The sequence below is a fragment of the Microsporum canis genome, genomic scaffold (genome assembly GCF_000151145.1).
Source record: "Microsporum canis CBS 113480 supercont1.6 genomic scaffold, whole genome shotgun sequence".
Classification (NCBI taxonomy): Eukaryota; Fungi; Ascomycota; class Eurotiomycetes; order Onygenales; family Arthrodermataceae; genus Microsporum; species Microsporum canis.
In genome coordinates this window covers 1,324,662-1,340,998 of record NW_003299164.1, presented here as the reverse complement: position 1 = coordinate 1,340,998, position 16,337 = coordinate 1,324,662, and the positions used below count along the sequence as shown (strand labels likewise).

Sequence of the window (16,337 nt, the reverse complement as noted above, 5' to 3'; positions counted from 1 at the left end):
GACTGGGTCCGAAGATAAACAAAACGAAAGACAGAAACAATCAGAATGCCTGAATGAAAACACATAAAACGAAAGAGGGAAAACCATATATTAAACATCGATATCATCATCATCATCATGACTCCTACTTACCTCTAGAACTGTTGGCCCTGGAGCTCATTCACAAGCCCCTCAAGCTCGTCCGCGGTCTCAAATACCTTCCAAACAGATTGAGGAACGCCCTCAAACGCCTTTTCGAACCTTTCAGGGTCATTCTTGCCGGCCATATTTGCCACATCAGTTACTTTCCTGATATATATGGCCTTGATCCAGCCATCATGTTTCTTATACGCTTCTGCATAAGCCTCTGGATCACTTTGTGTCGAGTCTCCGATGCACAGGACCTTGCGTTTTGGGAACCACCCAAATACTTTGGCTAGTTGGTTAACCTTGTACTCCTGCGTGCCCTGGGTGAATGACTTGAGCAGACCAGCCAGGTCCATCCACGAGTTTTCACGGAGTAAAAGTGTGCCTTGTGGGTAGGTGGAACGAAGGAAGCCATGCAGGAACGAATACAAGTTATATGGGGAAGCCGAGAGATAGAACCAAGTTGGATTGAGTCGTTTATGGATACGACTGTACACATCTGGCATGCCATCGATTGGTTTTGGATCATCAACGAAGGTTGTACGAAGGATACCAATGGCGTCTGGTGTCTGGGTGTATTTGATTGTGTCATCAACATCTGAGATGACGGCCCAGCCCTCCTGGGCTGCAAAGGTTGTCGACATCGTCAGGGGCTTTGGTCCCCAGTTTATTGCATGAGATTCCAACACTGATCCATCGTGGATGCCATTTGCAGGGATTATCAAAATGTCATCCTCGGATATTCCGTCCTTATTGGAGCTGCGTAGCCTAAATCTATGCACTTCTTCGTTCGAAACGGGAACCTCCAACTTGATGAATCGATTTTGTACAACGGCATTCAGGAACGGTTGGATACGCATGGCGATTCGTTTGCGGACGGCACCCTTGTCGTCTAGACCTGGGTTACCATCTATCCCGACCAAGTCAGCGATGATGGCTACCCATCTACCGATATCCCGTCGTCCGTGCCTCTCAAACATGCATCCAACCACATGAGCCTTCCATCCAGGAGGGCCATATACTGGACCATGATCAGGCTGGTATGCAGTGTTATCGAAGAGCCAGACAATATGCTTCTTCGGATCGGCGAGCTGGCTTCCTGGTGTGAGCTTCGAGGTAAGGGAGGACGAGAAATAGGTGATCCATGAGGCTATTCGCAGGACCGAGGTAGGATCCAACGTCAACTTGTTTTCCACCTGAGGAAACCCTCCATTTTCGCGGTCTTGTCGCTCTCCAGGCGTCTCGCCTTGCTCTGGTTGGGGCGGCATAGTCATAGCTCCGGATGGCTACCTCTCTAGGTAGAAGCAAGGTATGGTAGTAGTAGTATCGAGACTTCTTCCGGAAAGGAACGTTCAACGTCTAGAGTAGATGTCTGGAGTCCCAGTTTAGTTAGCTAGTCAAGAAACGGATCATTGAGATGATAAAAGGGAGAGCAGTAAGCGGCAGACCAGGTGGTTTAAGGGAGCCAGCAGGCGTCACCGTGACCTGATCATGAACTTGAGCAGCCAGCCACGAGTCACAGTCGACTCGATCAACGCAGCCCTTAAGTATAATTGCTTATTGCCTGGTATGGTGACTATTTAGCATCGCTTGCTGATGATCATCTCGGTGGGCTGTTAGTTCTGTGGTGATGATAGCTATCGACATGTATCATGTTGGTAGGTAAGGATGGGACGTGGAGCTACAGTGCACAGCACCAGGCACCGTCCTGCAGTAATATATAGGCAGTGTTTTCTACAGGGAGTATCTTATGCGATATGATGTAGTGTCTCTGAAACGTCATTTTTATCTGGGGTTCATTAAGTTACAGCTTGACTCCCCCTTAGCGCCGTTAATACGACGGACACCAGCAAGTATTATGATGTAGACCATTTTGATCATCCTCGTATATCTTATTGAAATGCTTGTAACAAAACTTTTGAAAGCCAACTACCGCATCGCTCCAAAGGCTGAGACTTCAATAGCGATAGACATACCATAAGAAACCGGGTAACAAAAAAGAACATAAACATTAACATTATAGCAAAATAGTGATATAAATGACCCGGACGACGCCCCTCCATCACAAAACCCCATCTCGTTATTAAGCCACAGACGATGTTCAGGTTGCGACCTGGTGCTCTAGCTCTTCTGCTCGTTTCCAGTCACATGGAGCAGGCGAAGGCAGATTCTTTCCGATCCCTCGTATATCAGACGGACGCATGGTCAGGAGCTGAGTGACTTTATTGTTCAACGTGTCGATATATGCGTCCTTCTCGACAAGTTCTTGCTTCAGCAGCTGTTCAGTCTCCTTCGAAGCTGTGATATCCTCTCTCAGTGTCTTGGCCTTGGTTTTGTATGCTCTGGCTCGCTTCTCGTTGCGGATAGCAACTAGTTCGAGTTTGGAGATGTGGTCCTGGAGCTCTTGTATCTGTCGAGATTGATACATGTGTTGGAGGTCTGCTTCAAAGGGGCCTCTACCACGACATTGCTGCGCTGAAACAATCTCTTTGACAGCCTGATGGACATCACCATCAGACATCTCAAGCTGGTCGCCAAGGTGCTCGGTGATGAACTTGCAAAGGGCATGGATACGTGCGTCATGAAGCCGTAGAAGACCTGTGATTTCATTCTCTTTGGAGTTTAACCGAATCTCACATTCGGCTCTAACTTGCTCCGGATCTTCTTTGCAATATGATTCCTGATCCTGTGTAAACCAAAATTAACCACCTGAGATAGATGGGGGACGAAACAGTTGATGCTTACTTGTCTACTCCAGGTGCCAGATGGGGTGACTGAAGAAGGGCTGCTCTTCATATGTTTTGCTTCCTTAAGTTGTTTGCAGATGGCCGGATGCCAATATACCTTCACTTGATCTGGAGTAAGGTCCGGCAGAATCTCCATGAGCTCGTCATAGTCCATCTGTCTCAGAGACTTTCCATTACGAATAGGTTCTGTTTCCAATAAACGGCCAAATTTGTAACGGTCCTGTTGGTCTGGTGCCGTCTCGGTCCTTGGACTTAGGGACAAGTTTGGTGGCGAGTCTAACATATGCTCGTCCAAATGGTCGAATGTAAACCTCGTTGGCGTTGTGGGTGCGTCTAGCTCAACGCTCCGAGGTGATGCAATTGACCCTGGAAGCTCTGCCACCGAAAAACAGTGATGACGAGGAGAAGAGTAAGATGGGTTCATTGGCACCGATTGATTGCACGGCTGGCAGGAGCAAGTAGAATATGAGTTGGCCGATCTGAATTGTGATTCCACTGGTGAACCCATAAGCATCGTCTCTCGGGCCATACACCCTGGGTTTGAGCAGACAATTGTGCGGGGAGTGGGTGGATTTGAAGTTGGCCATGGGAGATCCGCATAAATCACTTGGGAGGTCGGCGTGGCATTCGTGATTATAACATTACCGGCCACAGAAATATTGATAGGAGGAGGCCGTTTCTTCCGCATCTTGGAGAACGACAACCTATTTTCGAAGCCACCGAACCCATCAGCGGAACCTTTGTTGGATTGAGAAATAATTCGAACCTGCGACTTAGATTTTGAAGAGAAAAGGGAAGACATGAGAGTGAAATGAGTGAATGAATGAATGAATGAATGAATGAAGCGTTTCGTTGGAAACAAGATCAATAACAAAATACGGTATGAATCAGTAAATGAGGGTAATGGGTGGGAAAGCGATGGTCTACCAGAGACCAACTCGCGTTTGATATACAATATGTGGAAATGTATATGAAGAGAGAAAAGAAGAAGAGATATATAGAGAAAGAAAGGCAGATTATCAGCTCTATGTCTACACAGCCGCAAAGTCCAAGAGCAGTGGAGGGTAGAAGCAGTTCCCAAAACCGCCTATGAGGCTTGACCATCTAACGATTCGCTAGGAGGAACCAGTTTATAAAGCACAGTGGCAACAATCCTTTGGATCCCATGGAACCAAAGTCCATCATAGGCGAAACCGACAAGGGGGGAGGGATGAGGCAGACTATCCTACTCAAATCCACGGAAGCCGGGCGAGATCTACTCTCCCCAAGGGCTATCATTGTGAAAATAAGAGGGGAGAAACTCCTATTTTCAAAACATCGCAGTCGTGAAAAGCAAGGGAAAAAAGAATATACATACATACATGCACATATCTGAGGGATGAAGGTTGCGGGGAGCCCCTTTTTCTTTTTAGCGCCGGCCCCATCCATGGCTGCTGCCATGCTTTGTTTCTCGAACATTCACAGCCAACGAATTTTCTTCGACCAAACCCCAGAAGTGTCTTCTTGAACAGCGAGAGATGCAGGATGCACTCTTATTCATGTGTCTGACCCGCTAATGCGGGCTCTAAAGCGTGGCTCTCGCTCATTGGTCTTGTTGCGCAGTTCGTTCCTTGTTTCTAGGAGAAACTGGTCTTCTGTTATGTACTTAAGCGCCCTCCATCCCACTGTTAAAACACCTAGTTTCACATCGCCTATCCATTTGCTGATATCTTACCCTCATTCGTATCCGGGAGACCTCGTGTTTACATGATCCTACACGATATCGTGGCTGAACTACACCAGGAAAAGAAAACATCTGGAGAAGAAAGGCTCCCAGGCACTCTTCCACATGGCATATGATGGAATTTGAATGCTGTTGTTAAGACCACAATTGCCGCCAGTCAACCTCTCAGCCATCTCCGACAAAAAAGAAACAACCTGGTATAATTCCGAATTGAGCCAGCCACCAGCAATACCCATCCGGATCAAGCCATGGCTGGCAATGATCTAGAAGAAAACAGTCTCTATATCATGCTGTTTCTCCGAAGCCACCCGCCTATTCCAAATGATTTCCACTGGGCTTTCTACTTCCACCGCGGCCCCAATGATGGGATGAAGTATCACGTCAGGCAGCAAGGGAATAGTGGATGGATGGCAGACCATGGAGCAACAGCCGGTGTAATGAAGGGGTTTTTACTCGTGGGTTTGTTCAAAATTGGTGATGTTCCTGCAGACCTCAAGGAACATATAGATGGCATCATGAGGGCATACGATGATAAACTCAACGTCTCAGATGTTATCTGTACGTGTCGTATCTGGTTGCTTTGGATCCTTACACTCTTACAAACACCTATTGGAGGAAAAAGGATACTCAGAACTGACGATTTAAAGGCTCTTGAGGATGAAGTCAAGACGTGGGGAAATGAGAATGCTATCGGTGCATCAAATAATGAACAACCTAGGCCCATTGCTGTTTCATCAATACTGTACATACCGGAGGACCAAGACGAATGTCGTAGGGCACTGGGAGGATGAACAACAAAGCTCAGAACATGACTACGCTAGCGATGCCAGCCCTTGTGGGTATGTAGTTACTAAACTAGGGAGAGTAAGGATGAAAGAAGGGTGGCTGGTGGTGAAGGAAGTCCGAGGACTTGGATGAAGGACTGGTAGTACTTAGGTAGCTCGGGCAGGTCCTTGTATAGCTACTTAAGGACTCTGCAGGCTGCTTAGCTGGGCTAGGGCAGATAAAAATGGACTATATAGCCTCGACGGACTGGTGTAATAGAAGTAGAATTAAATGGTAGTAGTTGTTAGTTGACAAAGGACTGGTAACTAAAATCTATAAGTATATATAATAGAAAGAGGTGGCAACTGGGCTTAGAAACCAACGTGCTAGGAGGATTTGTTAGCCATGGCTGGGCCTCTGATATGTGGTAGACCAGGGGATGAGGTCGGAGAGACAGAGATACCCAGTGGCATTCATCCTCTTTGCTGAAACGAGCTCCTAGTGTTGCGATATACCCGTATCAGGCATTGTGTTGCTTCATGTAAAAGTTCAGCTGTGACAGTACCTGCTTGTACTCTATTCCAATTGTGAGCTTATATCCCTCTCTCAGTGACGTCTTTTAGGAAAAAGTGGTGATGATTGATTGATTTGTTTCTAAGTATGTTCCCAGTACATTCTGATAACACCAATGAACGCATCCATCCGGACCTGTGAATTCCATTTGAAGGAGGACTTGAATTTCAGAGCCTTTCTCCTCACGTAGTAAAAGAAGGGCTTTTAGACTATGCCTCATAGGTGACCGGCCGAGGTGGGATGACATCAGTTTGAGTCTGCATCAGGAAGTCCTGACACCGATTCAGAATTACGTTGATGTTGAACATATATTCCAGCGCTGGACCGGAGTGATATCTGTGTGCTTGTAACGAGTCCTCCTCGTTTTCCTTGTATCTAAAACATCTGACCGGATATCGAATACAATAAGACGACGTTCAGCGAGTAAGGTTGCTTGCCACATCCCGGCCTAGAAGCGTTGTTTGCAGCACTGGAGACCCATTTTCGAGGCACCTAATAAGTGAAATTTGAGCCATATTCTCGGATAAATGTTTATATGCGTCGGATTCAGACCGTTTCCCGCTGATTGCTACCTAGGTAGTTATAGCGAGTTTCCCGTATCGTGAAGTTAATTGTTGGAGTGAAGCGAAGATTATATTCCAAATAGTTGTTGAAACTAGGTGTCGACTTTCATAAATATAGGCCCGTTATAAATTAGCTGATTGGTTAGAATCCTAGCCTCTAATTGGCTACTAGTGTTGCAGTACATATCTAGTGGCTTGGTATCGCTTAGTCATACCCTATCAAAAATTTCTGCTCGCCCTGCTCATCCTTATCGCCCTATCTATTAATATCCTTATCAAGCTGCTTATCAAGCTGCTCATCGAGATCCTCATCGATATCCTCATCAAGCTGTTCCTTATAGGACTCCTTCGCTCCGGTACTCTATAGATAGCTATGCTAGCTATGGGAGGAAGCTTGATACTTCTGACCTACCTAGTATATATAATAGAAGAATATTTCGGGTGTGACTACACGAGCAAATAACAATGAACAAGGAAGCAGATAGGGTGAAGAGGGGGGTGAGTAGTGCAACCCGACCAAAGGAAGATGCCGGAGAAGTAAAGGGACTTACAATATCTCTCTATTCTTTTCTATTTTATTTTCATGTTCCTTTTTATTAATCGATTGGTCACTGTACAACAGATAGGATCTTTTTATGTTCTTGTCTCTTTCAGCTGTCTCTATTGCTCTTCTTTTAATAGGCTCGCGTCTTCTGTCTGCGCTTCATCCTTGAGTAGTTCTATCCCTATTGCTGGACTTCGCATGTTTTTACTCCCCTAGTTCCCTCATATCCAACCCGCCTGGACCTGTTTAGACCAATTTTTCCTCATTTCTTCCTCCCTTTCTCCCTTGGTTTATATCCAATTCCCTTTCCTTTTTATTGAAGCAAGCAAGCAGGCAGGCGGAAAAATGGTGTATGCGAAACTAGTTATCAGAGGGAGTAAAAGGAAGAGTAAGCGAGAGAAGTGAGGAGTTTCTTTATGTCTCATAATTTCCTTTTGCTTGTCTATTTGTTTAATTTTAATGTTCTGTTTCCCCTTCCTCTTCCTCCTTATTCCTCTTCGTTTCTTGTTGTCTATAAATCCATAGTTACGTTTTAGTACTTAGTTAGGCCTCCCTTTGCCCCTTCAGCTGGATTAGATCCGCTTGTTTTTTTGTCCATTTTACATACCTACCTTTCCGCATACCTATCCATCTACATCCTACCCATTGTTGGTTGTTAACAGAGCAAGCCTTATTTTGGCAAATGAAATAGCCATTGAAATCCTAATACTAATGAGGCATACATTTGTCACCATATCTTCTAGCCGTTCATTTTAAAGAAACTCCTAAATTGGTAATTAATATCATACACCCATCTCAATCCAACGACCTCTAGCTATTCAACCAGGGGTCTTCAATCAGCTCCTTTGCTGTCTTCCTATCCTCCGGTCGCCATTGCAACATTCCTCTCATGAAGGATAAGAACATTTCTTTGTTTTTCCCTCCCAGAAATTCCTCTGACTGCTCTAAACTCCTGCCTTGTCGTATTTCGATATTGGATTTCCACTTTCCTAATATACAGATATCGTTAGAGGGCTCCGCCAAATATTTAGTGTCTGAGTGACATTTATGAGCAGAGGCTTATAATTACCATCTTCGTCAAAAAATTCGCTGCTTCGCTTTCCGCATTTCAACATATCTAATGGTGGGGGACCGAGAATTGCAATTACTTCAGCGAGGTGCGCGCGGGTTGAGTACCCTTTTCCATCAGGGTCATTCCCATAGAACATGTGTTTTCCTTCAAAAAGATCCCAAACCCGGTTTAAGTCTTGATTAATACTTATCAAGGATGAAAAAGGGTAGCTAAGCAGCTAGACATACCATAACTCCAACGTTCCATATATCAACAGGATAGCTCCAGTCAGTCTTTAGCATAACCTCTGGTGATCTGTAGACATTTGGTTGTGCGTCGTGATTTCGTTTCTCATCTCCACGTACAGCTGAACCAAAGTCACCCAATACAGCTCTGCCAAATGTCTTTGGTAGACCAAAGCGTCGCGACATATACACAGGTACGCCATCAATAAATTTCCGCGGAGAAGGATTTTCCATCTCAGCATTGGTGAATTCTTCTAGGATAGATTTATCTTCTATCTCTTGGAGTATATTGTCACCTTTAATATCTGTAATTTATATTTAGCAAGGACTTCAAAAACACTGGAATATTTCATACCAGTATGAACAAGCTTGCACTCTGTATGTAGATAGTCGAGGGCAAGAAAAACTTGCATTAGACCCGCCTTTAAGAGGTCCTCCGTGAATCGATGGGTGGGATTGCGATAGAGAAGGTCTCTAAAGCTCTCCCACATAGGCTTTTGGATCAGACAGTAATGGTCGCCGCCAGCGCGAGGGATTGTGAATATGTCCAAGGCTGTTCGCACATGAGCGTAGCCAGGATGCGACTGATTTCCCTGGTTTATGTGTTTATAAATATCAAACTCTTCCCGGTTATCTTCTCCCCGCGTATATACTTTAAGAGTTACATGTCGATGTGCTCTAGTTCATTAGTTTCGTCATATAATCTGGATGTAAGGGCCGACTTACTCAAGATCACGAGCGAGCCAAACCGTAGAGGTAGCTCCAAATCCCAGCTTGCCAATAGCCTGGTACTTAGAACCAAAGATATCCCCAATATTTACTGGATAATATTGACCAGCCTTGAATTCTTCAAACCGCTCCTCATCAAGTATCTTGGAGGTATTAACAATCTCGAAACCGCTGGTTGGAAATCGCATAGGAGGAGATGGAGCTCTCCGAATGGCTCTTTTAGCCCATTTCAAGAGAGAAGCCATGTAATAATAGGCCGTAAAAGAGTGGTTGATGTAAATATGCATGACTATGTTCCAGGCATCTCCAAGCGCCAGCCCCTTTTTCCATCTCTACACTAGTATCTTCCCGTCTTCTCCTTACTACTCTGTACTCTGTCCTCTGTCGACACCCTTTGTAATATCCAGACTAAGCATGCAGCAGTTTCATGATGGAGCAAGAATGTCCGCTTTCACAACTCCCTGCCGATCGAGATACGGCGTACATAACTTAGCGTAGCTAGTTCGCAGTCTGGGGGAAAAAGGAAAAAAGCCACTGGGAAAAGCGCCTGCTCGATGAGTGCGTCAATCGACCCCAACCGGTCGTATAAGCTGTCTCCCGAAGAGTCACTGTCCATCAATACCCTCCCAGTTGTCCTTGCCCGGCAGGATACGGTCACGAAGCGCAAGCGGGAGTGGGAGGATCGCGAAGCCGAGCTGGAACATGTCAACCAGATGTGCAAGACTGCTCTTAGGCATCTTGACGACAAGGTGCTCGGCGAATCCCACCCCGAGGTGCTGGAGAAACTAGAAGCCTTCCGCAATCGGGTAGCGGACGCCAAATCAGAGCACAAGGAGGCTATCCGTGAGTTCCGTAATGAGAAGCAGCGACAGCGGAAAACCCCCGATGAGCGACAATCCTCCACTACAGGATGCCGTCAAATGTACTCAGAACATTCAGAAAGATGACTCGATCATCAAAAACTCCGTGGGCCTCAGCTCCACTCCGTCTATTAATTTCACTGGGGGCAAACAAGTCGCGTCCTGGACGCAGATAGCACGCGGCAGAGGCGACCCAATACACTACTGCTTAGGCAGTCGACCACTACGGCCAAACGCACATACAAGGACCGAGTAGGTTATAGTTAAAGAGTAGAATATACTCCGTATAATAGCCTCAATCACTGCTTATTCGCAAAAAAGTTAAGCAGCGCTGCAAAATGTAGTATTAAATTTCAAGTTCCCCAAATTTAGCACCCCAATACAGGTAAGCCACGACCACCAGATAACTAATAGTGTGGCATAAATATGTAGGAAAGAATAAACGAGGAACGTGGAGCATTTACTACTATTAACCAGGGTCCCCTACCTCGAGATTCTTACAAAATGTAAAGGCATTCAGCTGATTTCGCGCGTATTTACGAAGCTGCATTTTGATAAAGCGGCCATATTCTTATACTAGAGTTAGGGAAGAATCCAGATATTCATTTGACTCTAGAAGGTAGTAAGTTGAAGGTAGGTGTTCAAATGGATAGAGCGTTTACAGCGCTTAACCCATTTTATACCATAGACCACAGCACCTGTGAATAAAGAAAATAAGTATTACGGTGATGAAATACAGCAAGCGGCGTCATAGTCACTTTGATTAAGTTAATCAAACAACCATTACTTACTGTCATTATTTTCTACAGTATACTACTAACCACAGAATCTATATGCTTAACAAATGGCAAGAATCTTGTATCTGAATTTGCAGTAATGGAAGAAGCTTCGATAGGTACTCGTAAAACGATTATTCCGAATAAATATGAGCCAGCCACTTATTTCCTGTATCAGAGGCAAAATCGTATAAGTTTATATATATAGAGTTGGATAAGCTTTCTGTAAGCCTGGTAGTTATCGGTCTTAAGGTTTCTTTTTACACACATTGCTCTACAAGCAACCATCATCCACTTCATCTACAACTCGGCTTGACTTTTATTAGCATGGATTCCGATCGACTCTACAATATCACACGCGCTGGCGTCCAGATCCTCAAGTTGCTTCATAAAACTGAGTTCACTCGTGTCTTTCAAGTAACTGTACGGGGGCTTACTTGCATCATGAAAGTGGTATTATACAGCTCGTCTGAGACCCCTGTTCTGCACTTATACATTTACTACTCAAGAATGTTATGTATCCAATATCATTACTTTTGCAGTTGCAAGGGATTGAACGATACACATGGGACGCTCCAGACCGTGAAATCGATGGTTTCATCTGCAAACTACTGCCTATAGGCGAATGAAGTTCCATGGGCTATGCAAAGCAGGAGTAATTCCGGACTTTTATGGTCAGATAGACAAGCTGGATCCGAAAGTATGGGCGCCGCATCTTGACACATTCGCGGAAGATGAGCTGTTGCCGCATGCTATTTTCATTGAGTGCATTCCTGGCCTGAAGATGATTGATCTTTCTACTTTCTCGGAATTTCGACTGGCTCAGCTACGGCCGATACTTAAAGATATTCACCGTTGCAGAGTTTTGCATGGAGACATATATCCAAGGAACATGATGGTTCAAGAGGGATCAAATTTCGCTTTACCAAATCAGAGAAAGGGCCACGAACTCGGTAAGATCAAAGAGAGTTGGAACTACTATTATGAATATAACTGAAGGGTACAAAATAATCCTATCCCATGGGGCGACATTTGTACTTTACAACGGCCCGGTGTAAGGCACGGTAGAACCCGAATCCTCGTCATAGGTGAATCTTTATAAGGTTGTGTACAGGACGAAGTTGATAGATGGGTGGCCACACGTCCAAATGGACGGACATTCAGTTTATCCGGATCATTTTGACCCCTCCTCGCGCTCTCTCGACGGATTTACAAAGACAACTGGCCAGCCGATATGCTATTTTCTCCTCGTCGGGCTCCTTATAGCCATTACTGTGACTTTGAACCCGCGATTCTTGTACTGTTGATACCATCTGACTTGCTGCGAAAGAGGCAAACGGAGGAGTCGTCCCAACCTGAAACGTTTGTCTGATACCTAACGTTAGCCCTGTGGTTTATGGCTAGAGGCGTTAGGGTGTGATAAGGCCTTCAAGATTTAATGATTATAAGTTCACGATGCAATATGACAAGGAGAGTGGCCAAGTTTACTCGGAAGAAGTGATTCGAGTCGCGCCCTCTGCCCGCAAATTGAGGGGATTCGCATGGGTTCACGAATCTCCGTTCCTGCCCCGAGGATGGGAGGCGCACAGCCCGGTTGGCGCTCATTCTCTGAAGCATATGGCCATGAGAGCCGTCTTGGCTGACCAACGGAGCCTGACTTCCATGCACTTTAAAGGGGTTCCTTGGTCGATTGCGGAGTATCTTTGGGGCTGTATACGCCGAAGGTAAGGCCACGACACCATTGCGTTTATACAAGTCATATATTTGGTGACATCCATTAATACTCGCCTTTAGCAAACGCACAAGCCTGTATTTGTGGAAAATTTTCGCAGAAACCTACCCTACGAAATTTAACCAAATAGCTCCTCGCTATTTACTAAAGCTAAGCTCCCAGCAGATGCCGGTCAGCAATTATTTAAAGCTTCTATCGTCGAAGACCCTGAGCTGGTTAGCTATCGTAAGCATATCAACCGAGTTTTTCGAACCTCATGAGTTCCTTGAGATCGCTAATGTTCCCAATATATTTGGCCTGGAAATCCGCTCCTGGCCAATACTAACTGACAATGGATACACATCGCCCGCCACTATATCTGACCGCATCGTCAGAGGTTGGAGTGAAATGGCCCTTGCAGGCCGCGCCTTTGGGCAGCTTCGGATTCTGGTTCTCCGTCTCCAGTCTGCTATGACTGAGCACATGTTTACCTATCTCGAAGCATTTCCATTACTAAGAGTGTTCATCATGCAAGCATGTCCGAGGCTGTACAGTAAAGAGGCGAGGGAGCTCGCAGAACAGCATGGCTGGGAATCTACCACCGTCAATTATCCAGATAGTAGTCTTTACAGGATTATAATGAACATGGAGAGCGACCTAAGAGCCAGCTCAGAGGGGAGTTCTTTTATGCTCCACACCTCGCCGGTGGTTGAATTTTCTCTACTCCGTCGCAACTTGATGTCTCTTGACTCGGAAGATCAGATATTATTCAGAAAGAAACTCAGGCGGCGCGGATCGCATCTAGTTCCCCAGAAGGACGTGACCGGAAACCAGCAGATCGTCCGTGCCGGGGAACCAGCTAAGCCTAAGAAGAAAGAAAAGAAACCTGTGGTAAAGGAGAACCGTAAGAAAGAAGTGGAGGATCTCCTTGCAGAGTTTAAGTATGCTTCTCTCCCCCTTTTTGCTGCATCTCCAGAAGACTGACAGCCGGGTAGGTAAGACAATACCACTATCTTATACCCCGACTGACCATATTCCCCCTTCTTATCTCTCATCCGTACATTCGCGTCATCATCGCTTACCATCCCGACATCGCCTTTCGCCTCCTTACAGCCTCTTCTATATAAAAGTATCACGTGACGAGGCTCTCCCGCAAAATTTTTTTTTTTTTTTTTTTTTTTTTTTTTTGCCTTCGTAGCTTTTTAGTTGTTTGCGTTTTCGTTTTTGTATATTCGGGCAAAAGATAATATTCGGTACTCATTTGTCAGTCAGTCAGTGACCGTCTTAAAAACATAAGGAATTCCACGTCGTTGAACTTGGTCTTGTCTAAGTAAAATAAAAAGGATGTGAGATAATAAACTAGCTATGACTCCATCAAGCGCCCCCACCTGGTTATATTTATGTAACTAACTGCTCCAACCCCAGAAAACCCGGCGGGCTCCCTTGCTGGTTTTCAGCCAGCGCACCAAATAAATTCCTTGTCGAAGCCTTTGCACCGCATAGGAAAAGGGCCTGCTTTCTGCAAGCTCTAGCGATCCCAAAGGGAGATTTATTGGGCTGTCTGCTCCCTGTCTGAAGCCTCAACCACACACGGATGTGCTCAGGATGAGTGACAAGAACACCCAACCGGCAAGGGGAGAAGCAGGTCAAGAAGCTATAGTTTCTCCTCGGTTGAGCATCGATTCACGGTCGTCCTCTTCCCGAAGTTCGTCTCTGCGACGAGAGCCTGCTAAACTATCTCATCGCCAGAATCTCGGTGACTCTCTCAGAGGCGTCCCGTCTTCACCTCGAGCCCGCCGGCAGCCCTCATTTACACAGGCCGCCGTGCAGAGTCTGATAGATAATCCGCCATCGCATGTCGCTGCTGACCCAGCATTCTCTGGTCGAGATTGGACGCAGATTACAATTGGCGAATTAGTACAACCTGTGGATCTAAAGTTTGTGGACGCAGACACGGCAATCGAAGATGCTACCAATGTATGTTCCTTATATATAGTAGCTGGAGGGGCATTCTCCCCCTCTACTTGGCGCAGATGAACTAATTAATGGGTATATATAGCTTCTAATCGAGTCCAGTGTTCATTCGTTACTTATCCGAGAGTCCCCTGGCTCATCAACTGCGGTCGGTACGTTCGGCTACGCTGACCTGAATGCATATCTCCTCCTTGTCGTGGGCTTGATTCAGCCAAGCCATGAAGAGCAAGCGGCTTCTCTTCGGGAGTTGGCCAGGAGAGCAAGAGAAGGAGAGAAGATCCCACTCAAGGACGTTAAGGGACTTGGGATGCAAGAGCCTCTCACGACCCTACCGGAGTCTACCAACTTAATGACGGCCGTGGAGACTTTTGGAGGAGGCGTCCACCGCATTATTGTTGTAAAAGAGGGCACTACGGAAGTGATCGGAGTATTCACCCAGTGGAAGCTCGTCAAGTTCTTGTGGGAGAATGGCCGTAGTTTCCCTGTCGTTGAGCAATTATACCCTCAGCATCTAAGGGAGCTGAGGCTAGGCTCACACTGCGTGATTTCAATCAAGTCAGTATATCCACTCTCTCTTTCTCTCAGCGTACGGAGCAATTCCACCTCCACGAGCCGGAGAAAGGAGCTAATCTGTCAATTCCAGCGGGGACCGGCCGCTTTGCCATGCACTGGAACTGATGAACAACGAAGGTGTTTCATCTCTTGCAGTAGTTGATAACCAATGGAACGTTGTTGGAAATATTTCTGTTGTTGACGTCCAGGTTAGTCTTATGACTTCCCATCACAGCCTACAATGGATACTAACAAGCAGGCAATATTCAGCTTTTAACAAAATCTACATCACTCCCTCTGCTTCACAATACCTGCATCCACTTTATCTCAGTCATCCTGTCTACGCGGGGCATAATCGAGGGACAGGACTCCTTCCCAGTCTTCCATATTAACCCGCAATCTACTCTTGCTCATACTGTTGCTAAACTTGTTGCGACTCGTTCTCACAGGTAAGAACTTATTGCTTATGGCAGTTATGTTTCACAAATGGCAACGTATTAATCTATCTCCCCGTGTTTAGAATGTGGGTTACTGACCCCCACTCACCGGCCTCATCTACACCATCTACACCCTCACACTCTACGACAAATATTCCCCTTGGATCAGCTCCCAATCATACCAGCAGCATAGCTGGGCCCGCGGTGGCCAGTACAGGTGCTCAACTTCCTTCACCCTCATCTGCCACCTTTGTCTCTGGAAACCACGGCAATAATACCCACCAGAACGGAAGCGCCCGTCCTCCCCATAACCCCATTTCGCCTTTCCAATACCCACAAACACCATCCTCGGCTCCCCTCTCTTCCTTCAATTCATCTCCTCCCTCTTTCACAGCATCGGTATCTACCTCGATTCCGGCCTCGGCACTTCCAGGAGCTAGCTTATCCGGTCGTCTCGTCGGAGTAGTCAGTTTGACCGACATACTTAACCTCTATGCAAGAGCTAGCGGTTTGTACCCCACGGACCCAAATGCTAACCGTACGCGACGACGACGTAGTAGCAGCTCTAGTCTCAACTTTAGGAGAAGCGGAGAGCTGGCGAGGGAGTTATGGAATCGTCCGTAAATCTGCCTTGAGCTTTTGCGCGAATTAGTATGGTGTTCGCAAGCTATCCCACAGTAACATCGCACTAGCCTGACGGATAAGAATGGAATTCGGCCCTTGCGGCCAAAAGTACTGAATGAAGGAATATCCCACGAAAAAAAAAAAAAAAAGAGAATCAGATATGAGATATGACCGATATTTTACAAATCTACCTCGTTTCAACTGACGTTTGATTAGTTTATTTTTGGTTCTCTTCGGGTGCTAAATATGATTGAGGGAAATTTACTGCTAGTTCTCCTGTTTATATCTTTTGATGCCTTATCGAGTAGTCGGATACATACCAACAAAATGCAACCGT

The 16,337-nt window shown here is 45.9% G+C and overlaps 8 protein-coding genes across 8 annotated transcripts; 5 read left to right on the top strand and 3 right to left on the bottom strand.

Annotated features, from left to right (window-relative positions):
- Positions 1 to 134: 134 nt before the first annotated feature.
- Positions 135 to 1,400, bottom strand: MCYG_06619 (actin patch protein 1; the record flags this gene model as incomplete). Its single annotated transcript, XM_002844609.1, has 1 exon — positions 135 to 1,400. The coding sequence occupies one exon, from the start codon at positions 1,398 to 1,400 to the stop codon at positions 135 to 137; it is 1,266 nt and encodes a 421-aa protein (XP_002844655.1).
- Positions 1,401 to 2,227: 827 nt separating this feature from the next.
- MCYG_06618 (conserved hypothetical protein) lies at positions 2,228 to 3,297 on the bottom strand (the record flags this gene model as incomplete). Its single annotated transcript, XM_002844608.1, has 2 exons — positions 2,228 to 2,812; positions 2,872 to 3,297. 2 exons carry the CDS (start codon positions 3,295 to 3,297, stop codon positions 2,228 to 2,230), a joined length of 1,011 nt encoding a protein of 336 aa, XP_002844654.1.
- Positions 3,298 to 4,844: 1,547 nt separating this feature from the next.
- Positions 4,845 to 5,387, top strand: MCYG_06617 (conserved hypothetical protein; the record flags this gene model as incomplete). Its single annotated transcript, XM_002844607.1, has 1 exon — positions 4,845 to 5,387. The coding sequence occupies one exon, from the start codon at positions 4,845 to 4,847 to the stop codon at positions 5,385 to 5,387; it is 543 nt and encodes a 180-aa protein (XP_002844653.1).
- Positions 5,388 to 7,851: 2,464 nt separating this feature from the next.
- Positions 7,852 to 9,311, bottom strand: MCYG_06616 (protein kinase domain-containing protein; the record flags this gene model as incomplete). Its single annotated transcript, XM_002844606.1, has 5 exons — positions 7,852 to 8,075; positions 8,111 to 8,330; positions 8,353 to 8,642; positions 8,693 to 9,015; positions 9,064 to 9,311. The coding sequence occupies 5 exons, from the start codon at positions 9,309 to 9,311 to the stop codon at positions 7,852 to 7,854; spliced, it is 1,305 nt and encodes a 434-aa protein (XP_002844652.1).
- A 40-nt stretch (positions 9,312 to 9,351) lies between these two features.
- MCYG_06615 (uncharacterized protein) lies at positions 9,352 to 10,298 on the top strand (the record flags this gene model as incomplete). The annotated part of the gene is made up of 5 exons (XM_002844605.1): positions 9,352 to 9,449; positions 9,487 to 9,546; positions 9,569 to 9,988; positions 10,044 to 10,178; positions 10,220 to 10,298. 5 exons carry the CDS (start codon positions 9,352 to 9,354, stop codon positions 10,296 to 10,298), a joined length of 792 nt encoding a protein of 263 aa, XP_002844651.1.
- A 731-nt stretch (positions 10,299 to 11,029) lies between these two features.
- On the top strand, positions 11,030 to 11,699 carry MCYG_06614 (conserved hypothetical protein; the record flags this gene model as incomplete). Its single annotated transcript, XM_002844604.1, has 2 exons — positions 11,030 to 11,274; positions 11,324 to 11,699. The coding sequence occupies 2 exons, from the start codon at positions 11,030 to 11,032 to the stop codon at positions 11,697 to 11,699; spliced, it is 621 nt and encodes a 206-aa protein (XP_002844650.1).
- Positions 11,700 to 12,157: 458 nt separating this feature from the next.
- On the top strand, positions 12,158 to 13,660 carry MCYG_06613 (CBS domain-containing protein; the record flags this gene model as incomplete). Its single annotated transcript, XM_002844603.1, has 3 exons — positions 12,158 to 12,426; positions 12,497 to 13,354; positions 13,612 to 13,660. 3 exons carry the CDS (start codon positions 12,158 to 12,160, stop codon positions 13,658 to 13,660), a joined length of 1,176 nt encoding a protein of 391 aa, XP_002844649.1.
- A 358-nt stretch (positions 13,661 to 14,018) lies between these two features.
- MCYG_06612 (CBS domain-containing protein) lies at positions 14,019 to 16,000 on the top strand (the record flags this gene model as incomplete). Its single annotated transcript, XM_002844602.1, has 5 exons — positions 14,019 to 14,390; positions 14,473 to 14,942; positions 15,031 to 15,148; positions 15,210 to 15,388; positions 15,460 to 16,000. The coding sequence occupies 5 exons, from the start codon at positions 14,019 to 14,021 to the stop codon at positions 15,998 to 16,000; spliced, it is 1,680 nt and encodes a 559-aa protein (XP_002844648.1).
- Between the last annotated feature and the right edge of the window lie 337 nt (positions 16,001 to 16,337).